This window comes from Python bivittatus, unplaced genomic scaffold (genome assembly GCF_059951505.1).
Source record: "Python bivittatus isolate LINGU-HERP-01145 unplaced genomic scaffold, Pbiv_v1 ctg000520_np1212, whole genome shotgun sequence".
Lineage (NCBI taxonomy): Eukaryota > Metazoa > Chordata > Lepidosauria > Squamata > Pythonidae > Python > Python bivittatus.
The window spans coordinates 286,256-300,112 of NW_028277080.1; the positions used below are offsets into that span (position 1 = coordinate 286,256).

At 38.3% G+C, this 13,857-nt stretch overlaps 1 protein-coding gene across 1 annotated transcript; it reads right to left on the reverse strand.

The window, feature by feature from the left end:
• Positions 1–1,783: 1,783 nt before the first annotated feature.
• SARAF (store-operated calcium entry associated regulatory factor) lies at positions 1,784–10,791 on the reverse strand. The gene is made up of 6 exons (XM_007427016.4): positions 10,529–10,791; positions 9,263–9,441; positions 8,364–8,784; positions 7,503–7,602; positions 5,923–6,053; positions 1,784–2,857 (listed from the first exon to the last, which is right to left on the reverse strand). Exons 1-6 carry the CDS (start codon positions 10,611–10,613, stop codon positions 2,832–2,834), a joined length of 942 nt encoding a protein of 313 aa, XP_007427078.1. The 5' UTR covers positions 10,614–10,791; the 3' UTR covers positions 1,784–2,831.
• Positions 10,792–13,857: the final 3,066 nt, after the last annotated feature.

A 13,857-nucleotide genomic window follows, 5' to 3' on the forward strand; every position in this document is an offset into this window, starting at 1 on the left:
CTTCCCAGATGACAACTGTTATCTCACTCTCCTACCCTTGGGTCATGGTTGCTGCCAAACTCAAAACCCAAGTGAGTATATCTGAGAGAGGAGGCTAACAGGTCTAGATTATCCATGCCAGGTCAGCTAACTCATCCACAATCAAATCATAGGATTTAGTAGCAACAGCCAGATACCAGGCCACTGGGGATCTAGCAATAGAGCTTCAAAAGTGAATACTAGAGGCCAGAAATCAGGATCAGTCACAGACATCAACTGTTTTCCCATGGGTGGTCCACCCACAAAGCCCTGTGAGGTCTCCTCCTGCCTTTCACCCCCCTCCATCTCAACCTCTCCCCAAACCCTGCTCTCCCCCTCCCAGGCCATGAGGGCCCCCAACTTCACATTCCACTCTACATCCAACTGCACAATCCACCTCCATCAGAACACAGCATCCCAAAAGCTGCTTCTGCACAGTCAGCCAGCAGCTCTAGCGATGTCTGGCTCTTGTGGGTTTTCCAATCACTTACTTAACCACACAGTCCACTTCAATCCTGCTTGCTCCAAGCTATCAGAGCCACTAACTGACACAATTCTGTTTCTACTTCCCAATCTCCATCCCCAGTCCAGTCCAGGATGTATTCCAGATCAAACAACTAGGCAGCAATCCAAGAGACAATCCTAGCTGTCAGCACATAACACAGATCCTCCAGGCTGATTTTCGGAAAGATTCGGGCGTGGACACAAAACTATCTACACCTGGAAGCCACAAGGTTAGTTTACAGTACAGACCAATAACACATGTATCTTTTAGCATGACCCCACTCCCATTGACCAGACTTCACTGCCATGCCTCAGGTCATCATTCTCAGGTCTACTGGAAGGCTGTATTTCAGGAGCCAAAATTCATGCTGCTGCAATTCCCAAGCAGGAAAACCTTCAACCAGACCTCCTCTCCTGTGATGCCAACAAGCATACATAAATCTTGGATCAAAGCGCCACCCAGGAGATTGCCTCAGTGCAGCCTGCAGGTGACATGTACCTCCCAGTACTTCAGCAGGGCAGGCCTCCCTGAACAAACTTCTGTTCCAGTCTACAATAACTCAGTACTCTATTGGAGCTTGCTCCCCGACAGTACTGCCATGATCATTTCAGCCATTGACTCAGTTACTGTATCTCCACCACTATCATTGAATAACATCTAGTAACATTCAATTCCCATGGGGCATCACCCTGAAATAAATAAGTGTGTGTGTGTGTGTGTGTGTATGTATACCTCTCTCTCTCTCTGTCTCTCAACCCTGCTCTTCAGTCAGAAAGCATCCAAGAGTAGCTTTCATGTTAATATTATGTCTGTCAGAGCCAAAGCTATGTCAGCAGGAAGACTCCAGAGGTTTCCATTATGTTCCTTAAATAGATTAGTTTTCAGCATTCAACAACTATAGAGCAAGACATACTTGTTTTAAAAAATCAGTTTCTGGCATTATAGTATTACATGCATAAATATTGTCAGTGCAATACAAGAGACACCAGAGTTTTGGATTAAATTAATTCAACTATTATGAGGGAGCTTCAATCTTTGTGGAGTTCTTCTGTTTATCAAAATGTCCCTGCCTTTTATTACTGTATTGCTATGCTTATAATTTTGTGACTGTGTTGATTCTTTAATGTGATTTTATGTATTTGAATTTTATTAATTTGCTTACTAAACAATTATCAGAGAGTTTCTTTGCATAGCTGTTTCATTCACTCATTGTTTTAAATATTTAAAAAGTGTTAATGAAGAAATAAATCTTGATTAAAATTCAGTTATGACATACTTTCAGGCATTGTTACTTTATTTTGAAATTTAAATACAAACTTTTGAGATTGCTGTTTGTTTCCTCTCAGTGGATAGAGGAATGGAAACTAAGAAAATATTCATTAAAAAGCTAGGAAGAAAGATTATCTGAAAGGAGCAAGTACTAGAGAGAAAGCATTACCTTTACCTGAGCCACTGGACGTAAACAAGATGCCAATAAAAAATGGGTTCACCGTGCATTATCATTTATGTCCCATCATGCCAAGAATGTAATGGCTGATCTAATAAAGGACAATTTTGCATACAAACTAGCCTTCTATAGGAATTCCTGACATCCCTGAAAATGCACTCCAAAGTATGATCTGTACCAGATTCCATCAAATGAGCTGAATGTAGTTAGTAGCCCCTTAGTAGAAATGGTTGGGGTCAGGCATATAATCCAATATATGCCTACTGGGGAGCAGATTCCACTGAACCTAGTGGAATTACTAACTGACATATACAGGATTGCTTCGCGGATTTTTTCCCGTGTCTCAGATCTTTCTGAAGAACTATTGTAAAGAAAATAACAAACTTAGATCACTCTGTCTAGTCTATAGAGTAACACTATTCAGAAAGTAATATTTCATTCTTTGTTGTTTTTATAACAAATTACAGCCATTTTCAGAGAGGCCTTAAAAAGTGGCATTTCCAACTTTTAAAAAAATCTAATTATTACTAATATTCCAATCTCCAGTCCCCAACGTGATGGCAAGCTGTTAATTCCAGGAGTGATACTCCAACCCATCTGAAAGGCACTAGATTGCAGAAGGCTCTCCCCCTTCTTTATAGAACACAGTTCCCTGTTAGAGATGAGAAACTTCCCTATTCTGTCAAAAGCTTCTGTTCCAAAATAAATGTAACTACATTATTAAGGATGCACAGATACAAACATATTCAGCTGAATACAAAACTGGAGTTTTATAACTCTAGCAAACAGGGTTAATACAAGTTTCATAATTGCTGAAATGCTGCTTTTATTCACTTGCTTAGGCAGAGTGGGAGCCAAACTTCATCTCCTTTTTGTACCTCCAAAACCTAAGAAATAGGGATAGAGAAAGAGAAAAAAAGTTATCATTAATCAATAGCTAATTCTAAAATTATCTATGATGTAATGAAATAGTAAAATAGATAAATGTATTCAGCTCTATGAGCTAGTTTATAACAATATTTAACTGAGGAAGAATCACAGCAAATCAGACAGCGCCTTCATTTTCCTACAGTAGGGGCTGATAACCTGTTCAGACATGAAGTAATGTAATGTGATTCTGCAAGATGGCACAAGTGCTCAACCCCCCAATTAAAAATGGCTGAAATATGAGATGGCTAAATCTTGCAAGATTTCAGCACTCTAGCCCCAAAATCTTTGAAGGTCTCAAGTGAGAATACAGTGGTACCTCGGGTCACGAACTTAATTCGTTCCGCGACTCTGGTTGTGACCCGAATTGGTTGCGACCCGAATCAAATTTTCCCATAAGGTTCAATGTAAATACTGTTAATCCGTTCTGACCCCTATGAATTTGGTCGCCAACTGATTTTGGTCGCGACCTGAATCAAATTTTCCCATAAGGTTCAATGTAAATACAGTTAATCCGTTCTGAACCATATGTATTTTTTTTTAAAACCACAAAAATATGACACAAAGTACAGTACAGTACACTATGAAGAGAGAGAACGCTAACCTTGCTTGAGGCGTGGAGGACAGGAAGGCGGGTGGGGAGGCGGTTATTGTTTGGAGGGAGAGTCCCCCTCCCTACAGGAAGCCATGACCACGTGTATCAGCAGGGAAAATGGCCACGGATCCTGTTCATCACCTTATGCGGAGTTCGCGAACGGAAACAAAATTTTGCGAACGGTGCTGTTCATGACCCGAATTGGTCGTGAACAGAAGCATTCGTGACCCGAGGTACCACTGTATTTGTGAGATTTCATCCACTGGGGAGGAGGTTCTTGCTGAAAGCACTTGAGATGTGGTGAGTGCATTGCTAATCCCTCCTTTATACTATGCCTATGAAGCGATCAGAAGATTCCACTGCTGTTTTAGAACAACGGATAGCCTATCAGATCATCCAGACCCTACTCTGTTTAACATTAGTGGAAAGATATCTGTGTTTTAATGTTATTACTTAGGGAATGGCTCACTGATTAAAATCAAATGTCTTGCACTATAATTTATATAATAGTGCAAACCTACATATGTCTATTCAAAACTTAGTTTTACGGAGTCCAGGAAGACTTATTTGCAGATGGAGGAGAATATGACTGCAGTCTCAGGGACAGAGATGTATCAGCCCCTGCCAAGGATATAGTCAACACCCACACCAGCCTGCCAGCCCCCTGCCCCCCTCAAACTTCACTTTCCCACTACTTGAATTCTTGGGTGTCAGTTTGACTATAACACCAGGTGGAAGAATTCCATCAGGAAAATAGCTATCTGCCATTATTTGTTCTTGAATGGGGAGATGCGCTCAAATCTGAAAACTGGATGGGGCAGAATAGGAAATCCCCCTCCTCCAGGCATTAGCTTTAAATGAATGGTTCCAGGATTACCAGACCCAAGTGTTTTTTTATTTACCAAATTTATAAGCTACTCCAATCTGTATGATTCTGGGTGGTTTACAAGACACAACAGTAATTATAAAAATGCGGAACACACAATCCACAAGAAAAGTCCAGAGAAACAAACCCATCAATTAAACAACTGAAACATCCCACAAGACTTCTATCACATATTCTAACCCAGGGCCTGGAGATAGAACCAGGTTTTTAAAGGCTCACTAAAACAGTGCCAGGGTGGGGGCCACACAAAACTTGAGTGGGATGGAGTAGGTGGTGATACATTACAAACCCAACACTGCAGTAATCAAGAAAATATTTTTATTTCAATAAAAGTAAAAAAGATAGAAATCTGACAGAATAGTTTAAGTGCAACAAATTACACAAGGCTGAGATCTACATTCCAGAACTAGTATTCAGTAATCTGTAAATAGTCTAATCAAACAAAAATAGAGGATTGAAGCAGATACAAAATCAGAGAAATTGACCAAATTACACTGAACAGAAATAAAAACAAACCCTCACATGACTAAACTTTGCCTGCCGACTTTACACTACTAGTTTGGACTCTCCCAGAGTTTTGTAAGTTTAGGCCCAAATCTGGAAACCCAGTTGCATAAAACCTCTTTTCTTCAGGTATCTGTTTCTCTGAGAACAAAATAAACTCTTAACTTCCTCTGCCCTTGAATCTCACCCTCTCCTTCATTCTCACCGATAAAGATAGTGACAGAGAATACTGAAAGATCTCCCAGCTAGCTGGCAGAGCACTCAAAATTAAGAGCCTCCAGTTATGAACTGTTTACAGGCCACTCAAAACTGTTAAATCCCACTAATACTCTCCAAGTAGTCTAAAATTTTGTATTGGAAAACTTGAGTACTGTACACTGGATCCTATGTTCAAGATCCAACCACAAGAATCACGTTCCAACCAGTCGCTGCTTGTTGGAGATGAATACCTACTGAACCAAATTCCCTACTCTAAAGCAGGAGTTCCTAAACTTTTTGCCATCACACCTCCCTTTGTGTAATCTTAATGTATATACCTCCCTAAAAAACCAAACACTAGAATGAACAAAAATGAACAATGAAAACAATACAACGAAATGTACAACTAAAAGGTTCTTCACACCTCCCTTGGACTCTGTCTGCACCTCCCCAAGGGAGGTACACTTCACAGTTTGGGAAACCCTGCTTTAAGGGATGATTTGAAAATATGTGCAAATCTTCTTCTGAGATGTTAGACATCAAATATGCAGTACAATCAGTTTAAATTCATAAATTCTGATGCTGTTAGACTATTGGAAGTTAGAAATGTTCAATGATCTACTTAAAATCACCAAAGATCTATTAGTAGATCCTGATCTCCTTTCTACTTGCCTCTTTTGAAACATCTGTAACAATTCAACATAGACCAAAAAATTTAGCACCAAAACAAAAAGAGGCTACAGTAATAGCAGAGTTTCATCAGAAGGAAGTCACTGTTCAACTGATTTTCTTTTGGGTAAATAAATATAGGCTAAGTAAGGAGAACATGGCTTATAACGTACCAGAGGTGGGTCTTGTTTCTGAACTGTAAGATGTTGTACGGTTATATGAAGTGCCAAATGAACCAGCCAATGGAGCAGTTGGACCAGCCCATGTGCTGTAGGAAGGAGAATACCTGTGATGTGAAGATGACCTGGAAGAAAATGATTTAAACTATTTTGTTGGTCATTTTAGTGTTTTTGCATGTGTACAACATTTAAAATGTTAACAGTTGGATAATCTAGAAAGGAAGTAGAAGACCATTTAAGGCAAAGTTGCTCATTAGCAATGAGCAAATAATTGTACAACACATATATAAACAATCTGCATATATTAATTATTCCAACAAAATGAGGATATCTCTTCAGCAATTTTATAGTTCTATTTCTATTTCAAAAGGAATATTTCCAAGAAAATATATATTTACCATTAAGGTATGCATTGCTGTTAGGAACTATAACAAGATTTCAAATTTAGGAAAAAAAATGAATGTATTTAGAGCTACATTCAAACTTCATACAAATTCAGTACAAAAGTCATATAAACAGCATAATATATGCAAGAAGCTTAAAAACTGATTTAAAAAAGCTAACTCAAAATAAAGCTCTCTAAAAATATAGTAAGAATCCAATAATTCTGGAAGAACATAACACAAGAATTCTCAGGTGAAAAACTGGGGTGATTTAGAAATGGAATACCTTGAAAGTAAGTAATAAAAGCAAAATTCAATGTGGAAAAGAAATAGCCAAGAGGAAAAACATGATCATATTTGTATACAGAAATTTGAGACAGCAAAACTACAATACAGAGAAGTGAAGATCTGTTTAACAGCATGAAAATAACCAAATTGAGCCTTAAATTCGTATATTTATTAAAATACTGACACTCTTTTCCATTACAACCACTGTCATTAAAACAAAGATAAAGACAAAACAAACAAACATTTAGAAAAACCTTTAATTTGAAAAACAGGTACTATTGAAGCAGTCACCTTAAAACTGGTACCCGTTTATACCTTTATTCTCTGGAAACTGCAGCTTGTATTTTTAACACTGTTGCAGGAGTTTCTTCACTAATGATGCAATATTAAGCAACTACATGGCATAACTGAAAGAGTATTGTATGAGTCAATGACAGCCATTTTCTGTATTTTACAAAGATCAATCCATTTACAGATGGTGGGTTTTGAATTCTGTGTACTGTGAGAGACAACCTACTTCTTCAGTATTTCTTAGCTGTTCTAGAAAAACCCTTAGAGATACCCACCAATTGGACAACTATTAAAAAACTTTAAGCATGGGCAAAAATGTTCTTATCCTAACTAAGGGTGGTATAGACAGCTAAGCCATCAGCCCACCTTTGTATCTGGGTCTACCAGATACAAAGGTGGGCTGATGGCTTTGCTGACTGCATAAGGAAAAGTGGGGTAACTATTTCTCAAAACATTCATAATGTATTCATATTTTAAAAATCAACATGTAACCAAAAAATCCCATGTTTACAACTTATAGTATTACTAGTAGCAAACAAAAATTATTTTCCCTTAGGAGAATCAATTCCCATTTCTGTCAATCAGGATTGTTGCAAGAGAAAACAAGATTACCTTTGGTTGCCAAGCCAGTATCCAAGAAGTCCTCCGGCACCTAATCCAGTCCAGAAACCTGGCCCTGAATTAGAATCATGGTTGGACCTACCAGCAGCTCCTTAATTTAAATAAAATTATATAGATTTATATTGCAATCAAAGCTCTTTTATAATTTTTAAAAATTATGAGCCAGTTTGGTGTAGTGGTTAATTAAGATGCTGGCCTAGAAACCAGGAGACTGTGAGTTCTAGTCCCAGCTCAGGCATGAAAGCCAGCTGGGTGACTTTGGGCCAGTCACTCTCTCTCAGCCCAACCCACCTCACAGGGTTGTTGTTGTGGGGGAAAAAGGAGGAGGAAGGAGTATTAGGTATGCTCGCCGCCTTGAGTTATTTATAAAAAAATAATAAAGGCGGAATAAAAATCTAATAATAAATAAAAATAAAATAAATATGTAAGTAGGCTGATTGCCTTAGCATATAGAGTAGAGTCGAGTAGAGTCTGACACGCTCTCCAAAGATTTAAATCAAACATTGCTGTGTAATTCTATGGAATTACTGATTTTACTGGAGAAACAGACTATAGGCTATCACTCTTTATCCCCTTATTTTCTAAAGGGGCTGGTATAATATTTCCTAGACTTTAGTTTAGACTAAAGGATCAACTTAGAAATGCAAGGAGCTCTCACTGAAATGGCCCCTGGAACTTCTGCAGGCTATAAACCAGAGCATGAGCTAGACCTGGTACAAAATTCTATAAAACAATTCAGTGACTCCATTAACAATGATGAACCTCCTAGAGTCTGACAAGTAGATGACATATCAATGTTGGTAATAAATAAATATTTAAATGTTTTTGTTCTGACATATAAGAAACGTTTACCTGTGAAACTTGATTTAAATCCTGGTGGAGGTGGTACTTGATAATCCTGACTATTTGTTTTAAATCCTGGTGGAGGTGGGTTTTGATAATGTTGCTCATAGGCTCCTGAATGTACATTAGGGAAATTATACTGTTGTCGGTTATCACAGAGGAATAGCTTGTAGATGCCAAAAACAAAGACAACAAATAATATTACCAGGATCACTCCAAACCCCAAACCAAATGAATGAGAAATTGCAGAATAGTGGGTCCCAGCAAAGGTGCTAGCTTTTTGCTGTCCTTCCTTAGTTAACTCTAATGTGTATTCCAAGCCACATGATCCTTTTAAAATGAAAGGGTCATCTGGGTAATCGTAGCCTTCACAGCTGACTTCAATTTTTCCAAAGTGATATGAAGTATCCAAATGTGCTTGACACTCCCACTGAAAATAAAAGAGAAATTATTATTTTTTCTACAATAAAATATATAACAAAATTGAACACTGACTTAAAATGATATACTATTTTAGTAATTTTATTAAAATATAATAAAACTCCTTTTTTCTAAAAAGTTGTAAAGCCTCCCAAGCAAGATTTAAAACTTAATAGAGCTTGAAAGACAGCACATGAAAACACTGCCAGACAAGAACTCTAACTGAAAAAACTTGTTTCATAAACCTGTTTTGAGGGAATATGGATTTATTTTAGTTTTCTCCTGTTGCCAATGTGATTGGTACTTTCAGGTTGTTGTCCCAACAGTTCTTTATTTTTAACTACTTGCATCTTCCTGGAGTCAGAGAGTTTTGCCTCCTCATCCATGATCATTCTTCTCCCCTTAAAAACCAGCTATTTAGTCAATTTTGCATTTATACAAAAACACTCCAGAAGATAACACATTTTCCTTCATGTAAGGAAACATACCTGCACATCATAGCCATCCCAGCCTTTGTTGTAACACTGAACAACCTCAGGGGTGTATGCTGTGCATCCAGCTGAGCCCCCCGTACACTGCAACTGGGGCACTGGAGATGTCCTCCGATAATTTGTGTACCTGCCCCGGTGGAGTGTCAGGGCTTGGACTTCTCGCAATAGGATTTTCTCTGACAGAATATAAGTTATATAATAGATTTAGGAACACTATGCAAGATAATGAATATATATTTTAGGATTTTTGCGAGTTTATTAATGGCTAATAAAAAAGTTCTCAGAATAATTCCTGTTAAGTTGTATGATATTTTGATTCCTTATACAGTAGTAATCCCAAAAGCCATTTTAACAAAGAATATATCTGAGAAAAGTTAACATCTATGCTCTGTAATTAATTTTGCTTTGTTGGTTCACCAAATATCTCATATAATGAAGTATTCAACTAGAAGTTTTCAGAAGTTCACAAGCAATACATAGCTACCTCTCCCTGTTTGCTTAATATATATACTCAGGAATTTGTGAATAAAGAGCTTCCATTTGGTCATGTCCTCTGCACTTGCTTAGGAAAAAAGCCCAGTGGATACAGTGATTGGGTTCACACATCCCACAAATCACACTTTCTTTCAAATCTATTTTACAGAATAAACCACAAGTACAGTAATGGTTAAATCCTAAATCAGCGTTTACACATCCAAATGACTATATTTACACATTGCACTAGGCCAAGCCCACAACATTCACATCTTTTGTAACCTGCCATAACCCACTGATTCTGGGCAGTTCACAACAGAGTAAAAATGAAAGCGAAAATACAGACACCAGTTACTCAACATCCCCTGCAATAGTGCCCTGAAACACGATTAACCATTTAATCGTGGTTAAAAACATACTGCAAGGGTGTTGTTTATGGATTAATGTGACATGTGAACCTAGCCAGTGTGTCTTCGAAGAAATCTGCAGCATTTGGTTGCAAATGACAACAGCTACAAATGGCTTCCAAAATGTCTTAGTAATCAGGCCGACACCCATTAGTTCATGGCACTTCCCATAAAAAGCTTCTCGGAAACGCTATTTTGCCAGGAAATGACCCTTCCTCCCCAGAAAGCTGCTGTTTCAGCGGCGAACCCCCCCCCCCCGAACTAGACACAAGCGTCAAGTCACTGACGCTGATAGCAACGACCCCTCCCCGACCCTCGTGAACCGAGAGGCAGGCTTCCGAAAGAGGTTCGCCCGCTGAGCCCATGGCTGGCCTGGCCTTACCCTGCTGTTCCCTGCCCAGCGCTAAATGTGCTCCCGTCAGCACCACCAACAGCGGCAAAAGCAGCCGCCCCAGCGACGCCTCCATTTTAGCACTTGCACGAAGCGAAGCGAAACGCCACCGCTCGCATTTCCTCCACCTATGGCGACGGGCCCCGCGACTCCGCCCTCGGCGACAGTGATTGGCTCTCCGGATTGCCTTTCCAGGGCGAGCGACCGTTTCGTCAGCTGGCGATGAGCCCCGGCAGCGCCATCTCGGAGAGGGGCGTGTTCGGTGCGCGCGGAGCTACTGAACGGGAGGAATTTCCTATGAGGACAATGGAATTGTAGGAAAGCCTCGCTCTCGGGCAGCCATCCTATTGGTCCAAAGGCGCCGCTGCACGAAAATCTGCGTAACAACAGAATCTATGTACTGTACGCCCAGAGCAACCAATGGAGTGGGTGATCGATGCTTATCATCGGTTTGCCCTCTTCCGGTGATTCATCGGGAGCAAAGAATGTTTTTACTTCAAAGCTGTGTTGCACTTCTGAAAACAAGTTCGCTGTTCTGATAGAGTATCTAAGTTATTCTCTGAACCCAAACAAGAAAATCTTCCAGCCTCTTAAATAACAAACGCGTCGTGGCAAGAACTTTCATTAGCCAGAACCTAGTGAGTCAAGGCTAGGATTTCGAACGAGGTCGCGATGTAAAGATTGCTAAATGACTAGGGAAGATCGGTCCTGTACTTTTTAACAGCCGCTTGATTACAGTTTGTTGAATGAACAAACGCCATTTATTTCGAAATGCTTCCTATCGAGTAGTAGATTACTTCTGAGTAAAAGGACATTACATTTTAAATCATAATATTTCTTTATATTACAATCTTTATAACCCTCCCCGGTTCCAACAGAGTCTGACCAAGGTACAAAAAAGTGCAACAGACAAAAACCAAAGTTCAATGTAAACAGCTAATTATAGTTAAAGGCCGTTAATAAACATCATGGTTGCCCTTAAAATTAAACCTAGGACTAACTGGGATCAGATTATTGCGGTTATCAATCTGAGGTATGCATGTTCACTTGGAAGTACTGTAAGCATAATTGTGCTTTTTTGGACTTCTGAGAAAACAAAAACAGGACTAATAGAAGAGAATATGTGTAGATCAGGGTTGAACTGTGGAGTCCTTTGTGTTCTCTGAGCTTGGTTGTTTTCTTGCAAATGTTTCATTACCCAGCTAGGTAACATCTTCTGCACCAACTGGGTAAGGAAACGTTTGCAAGAAAACAACCAAGCTCAGAGAACATCAAGGACTCCAAAGATAGTACTGTGAAAATCGGGATAATCATTAGATGGAAGCAACCAGTTCGTATTTTCTGAATTTCGTTGCTGACATCTAGTGGTTATCTGGATTTTTGTATCCCAGACCTGGTAGCCCTCGTAAAGATTTTGAAACCTTCTATCATAAGGATTAGGTGCTTACCTAAAAATGTTGGATGAGTTTGCAAAATAGCATTTAACCAAGTTTTGTTGCTTGTTGTGTCATCTGAAGCTGAAATGGACACTGTTTGGACTAAAATGACAGTTATCCAAGCTTTCTAGTTTTATGTCATGCAAACTCTGCTAATATGACTTGCTACCAAATGAACTGTAATTGTAAATAGTAGAAAAAAAATCAACTGCCATAAAAGGGAATTGACTCTTTAAAAAAAAAAAATGTAATGATTTATAGCCTTCCAACTGAGTCCTGTGGTATGTATTTACTCATTTTGTTTAACAGAACATTCATTCTTCAATACATGTGTAGCTTTAAGAGTTAACAATAGATGTTATAAAGTGGGATTTGAAGCTCTTAAAAAATAATATAAATAAACAGCTACACCTTCACTGTTTCTTTCACTCTAAATTACTGGTTATATCATTTACATGCATTCATATGATCTCTCTTACACAGAATTTGGGATTATCCTTAGAAACTAAATGAAGAGAAATTTAGGACTGATAAAAGGAAACATTTATATAACAGAGTTAAATGATGGGATCTGCTGCCATCAATTGTCATGACCATCACCAATTTGGATGGATTTCAAAGAGGACTGAACATATTAATGAAGGACTGTAATATTTAATTTCTACCCCACCTTTATTTTAATCAACTCAAGACACAGCATACATACCCAATGCTCTTGCCTTCTACAGTATGTTCTGCACAACAACCACCACCCTGTAAGGTGGATTGGGTTGAGAGAGAGAAATTGCCCCAAATACAGTATATAGCCATGAAGATTGATTATTAAAATGCCAGCTGCTTGGGAGCAACCATGAAAGACGATTATTATTTGTGAGCTTCTTGAATACTTCTGGCCAAGCTTTGTGTGGCACAGAATGGTAGAGTAGATGGGCTATAGGATGTGTATGTGTATATGTGTATTGGTCACAATGATTTATTTTACTATTTCAAATAGTTCATTTACATAGCATTCATAACACTGATAATTTCTCAACACAAACCCTAATATTTTGTTTGCAACTATTTCTGAATATATCTTACAACACTTAGATAATTTATAAAAAATATTTATGAAAATTATTTCTGTATATTTGTGTAGCAACTCCTCAAATTTTGTGGTTTGCTAGAGCAATTAGAATCAACGTTAAAGGAGAATAAGCAGTATTCTGAATAATTAGTTGCTGAAGCTGACCTTTTCTAGATAAAATAGGTATATGTGCTTGTACAATTAATCAGGTTTTCAGAACAGACAAGGCCTTTTTGTGGCATGATAAACAAATACTAGATGGAGAAGATTGTGAAATTATGAAAGTAATTCTGGTGTTGACTTGTGTCTGCAGCAAGATAAGCTAGTAGATCTACCATAACTTCTATTTAATAATATCTGGCCATTATCTTTAGTTGCGCTAATTCATTGTTTTGCAATAAAAATCCAGGAAAAAAAATCTTTCATCAGTCAGTCCACTTATAAAATGATTGCAACTATACAAGTACATTAATATATTAGCAAATCACTGATGAAATCTCTCTTACTAGTCCAACCAACAGTAAACAAACTTTTCAAAACTATTTTTGATGCTGGATATTTTGTCCAATAACCTTAAAAAGGAATTTTAAAAAGACAAGGGCCTTGTTGAAAAAGGAAGAAAGTGGAACAATATGTCTCTATATAGTCAAGATTCAGTATTAAGGACTGAATTAACTTTATATTGAAATCAAAAGGCTCTAATGCTAAGAAAGGTGGAAGGAAAGAGAAGAGGACAATCAGCAGCAAGGTCAATGGACTCATTTACAGTGGCATTGGGAGACTTGAAAGAACAGTTTAGGGACAGATTGTCATGGAGA

What these genes read in the sequence shown, in the direction of transcription:
- SARAF (XM_007427016.4), bottom strand. Translation starts at nt 10,613, where the DNA reads ATGGAGGCGTCGCTGGGGCGGCTGCTTTTGCCGCTGTTGGTGGTGCTG. An exon ending in GCTGGGCAGGGAACAGCAGG is followed by an intron (nt 9,442 to 10,528) that starts GTAAGGCCAGGC and finishes ATATTCTGTCAG; the next exon opens with AGAAAATCCTATTGCGAGAA. An exon ending in TACTGGCTTGGCAACCAAAG is followed by an intron (nt 6,054 to 7,502) that starts GTAATCTTGTTT and finishes ATTTTCTTCCAG; the next exon opens with GTCATCTTCACATCACAGGT.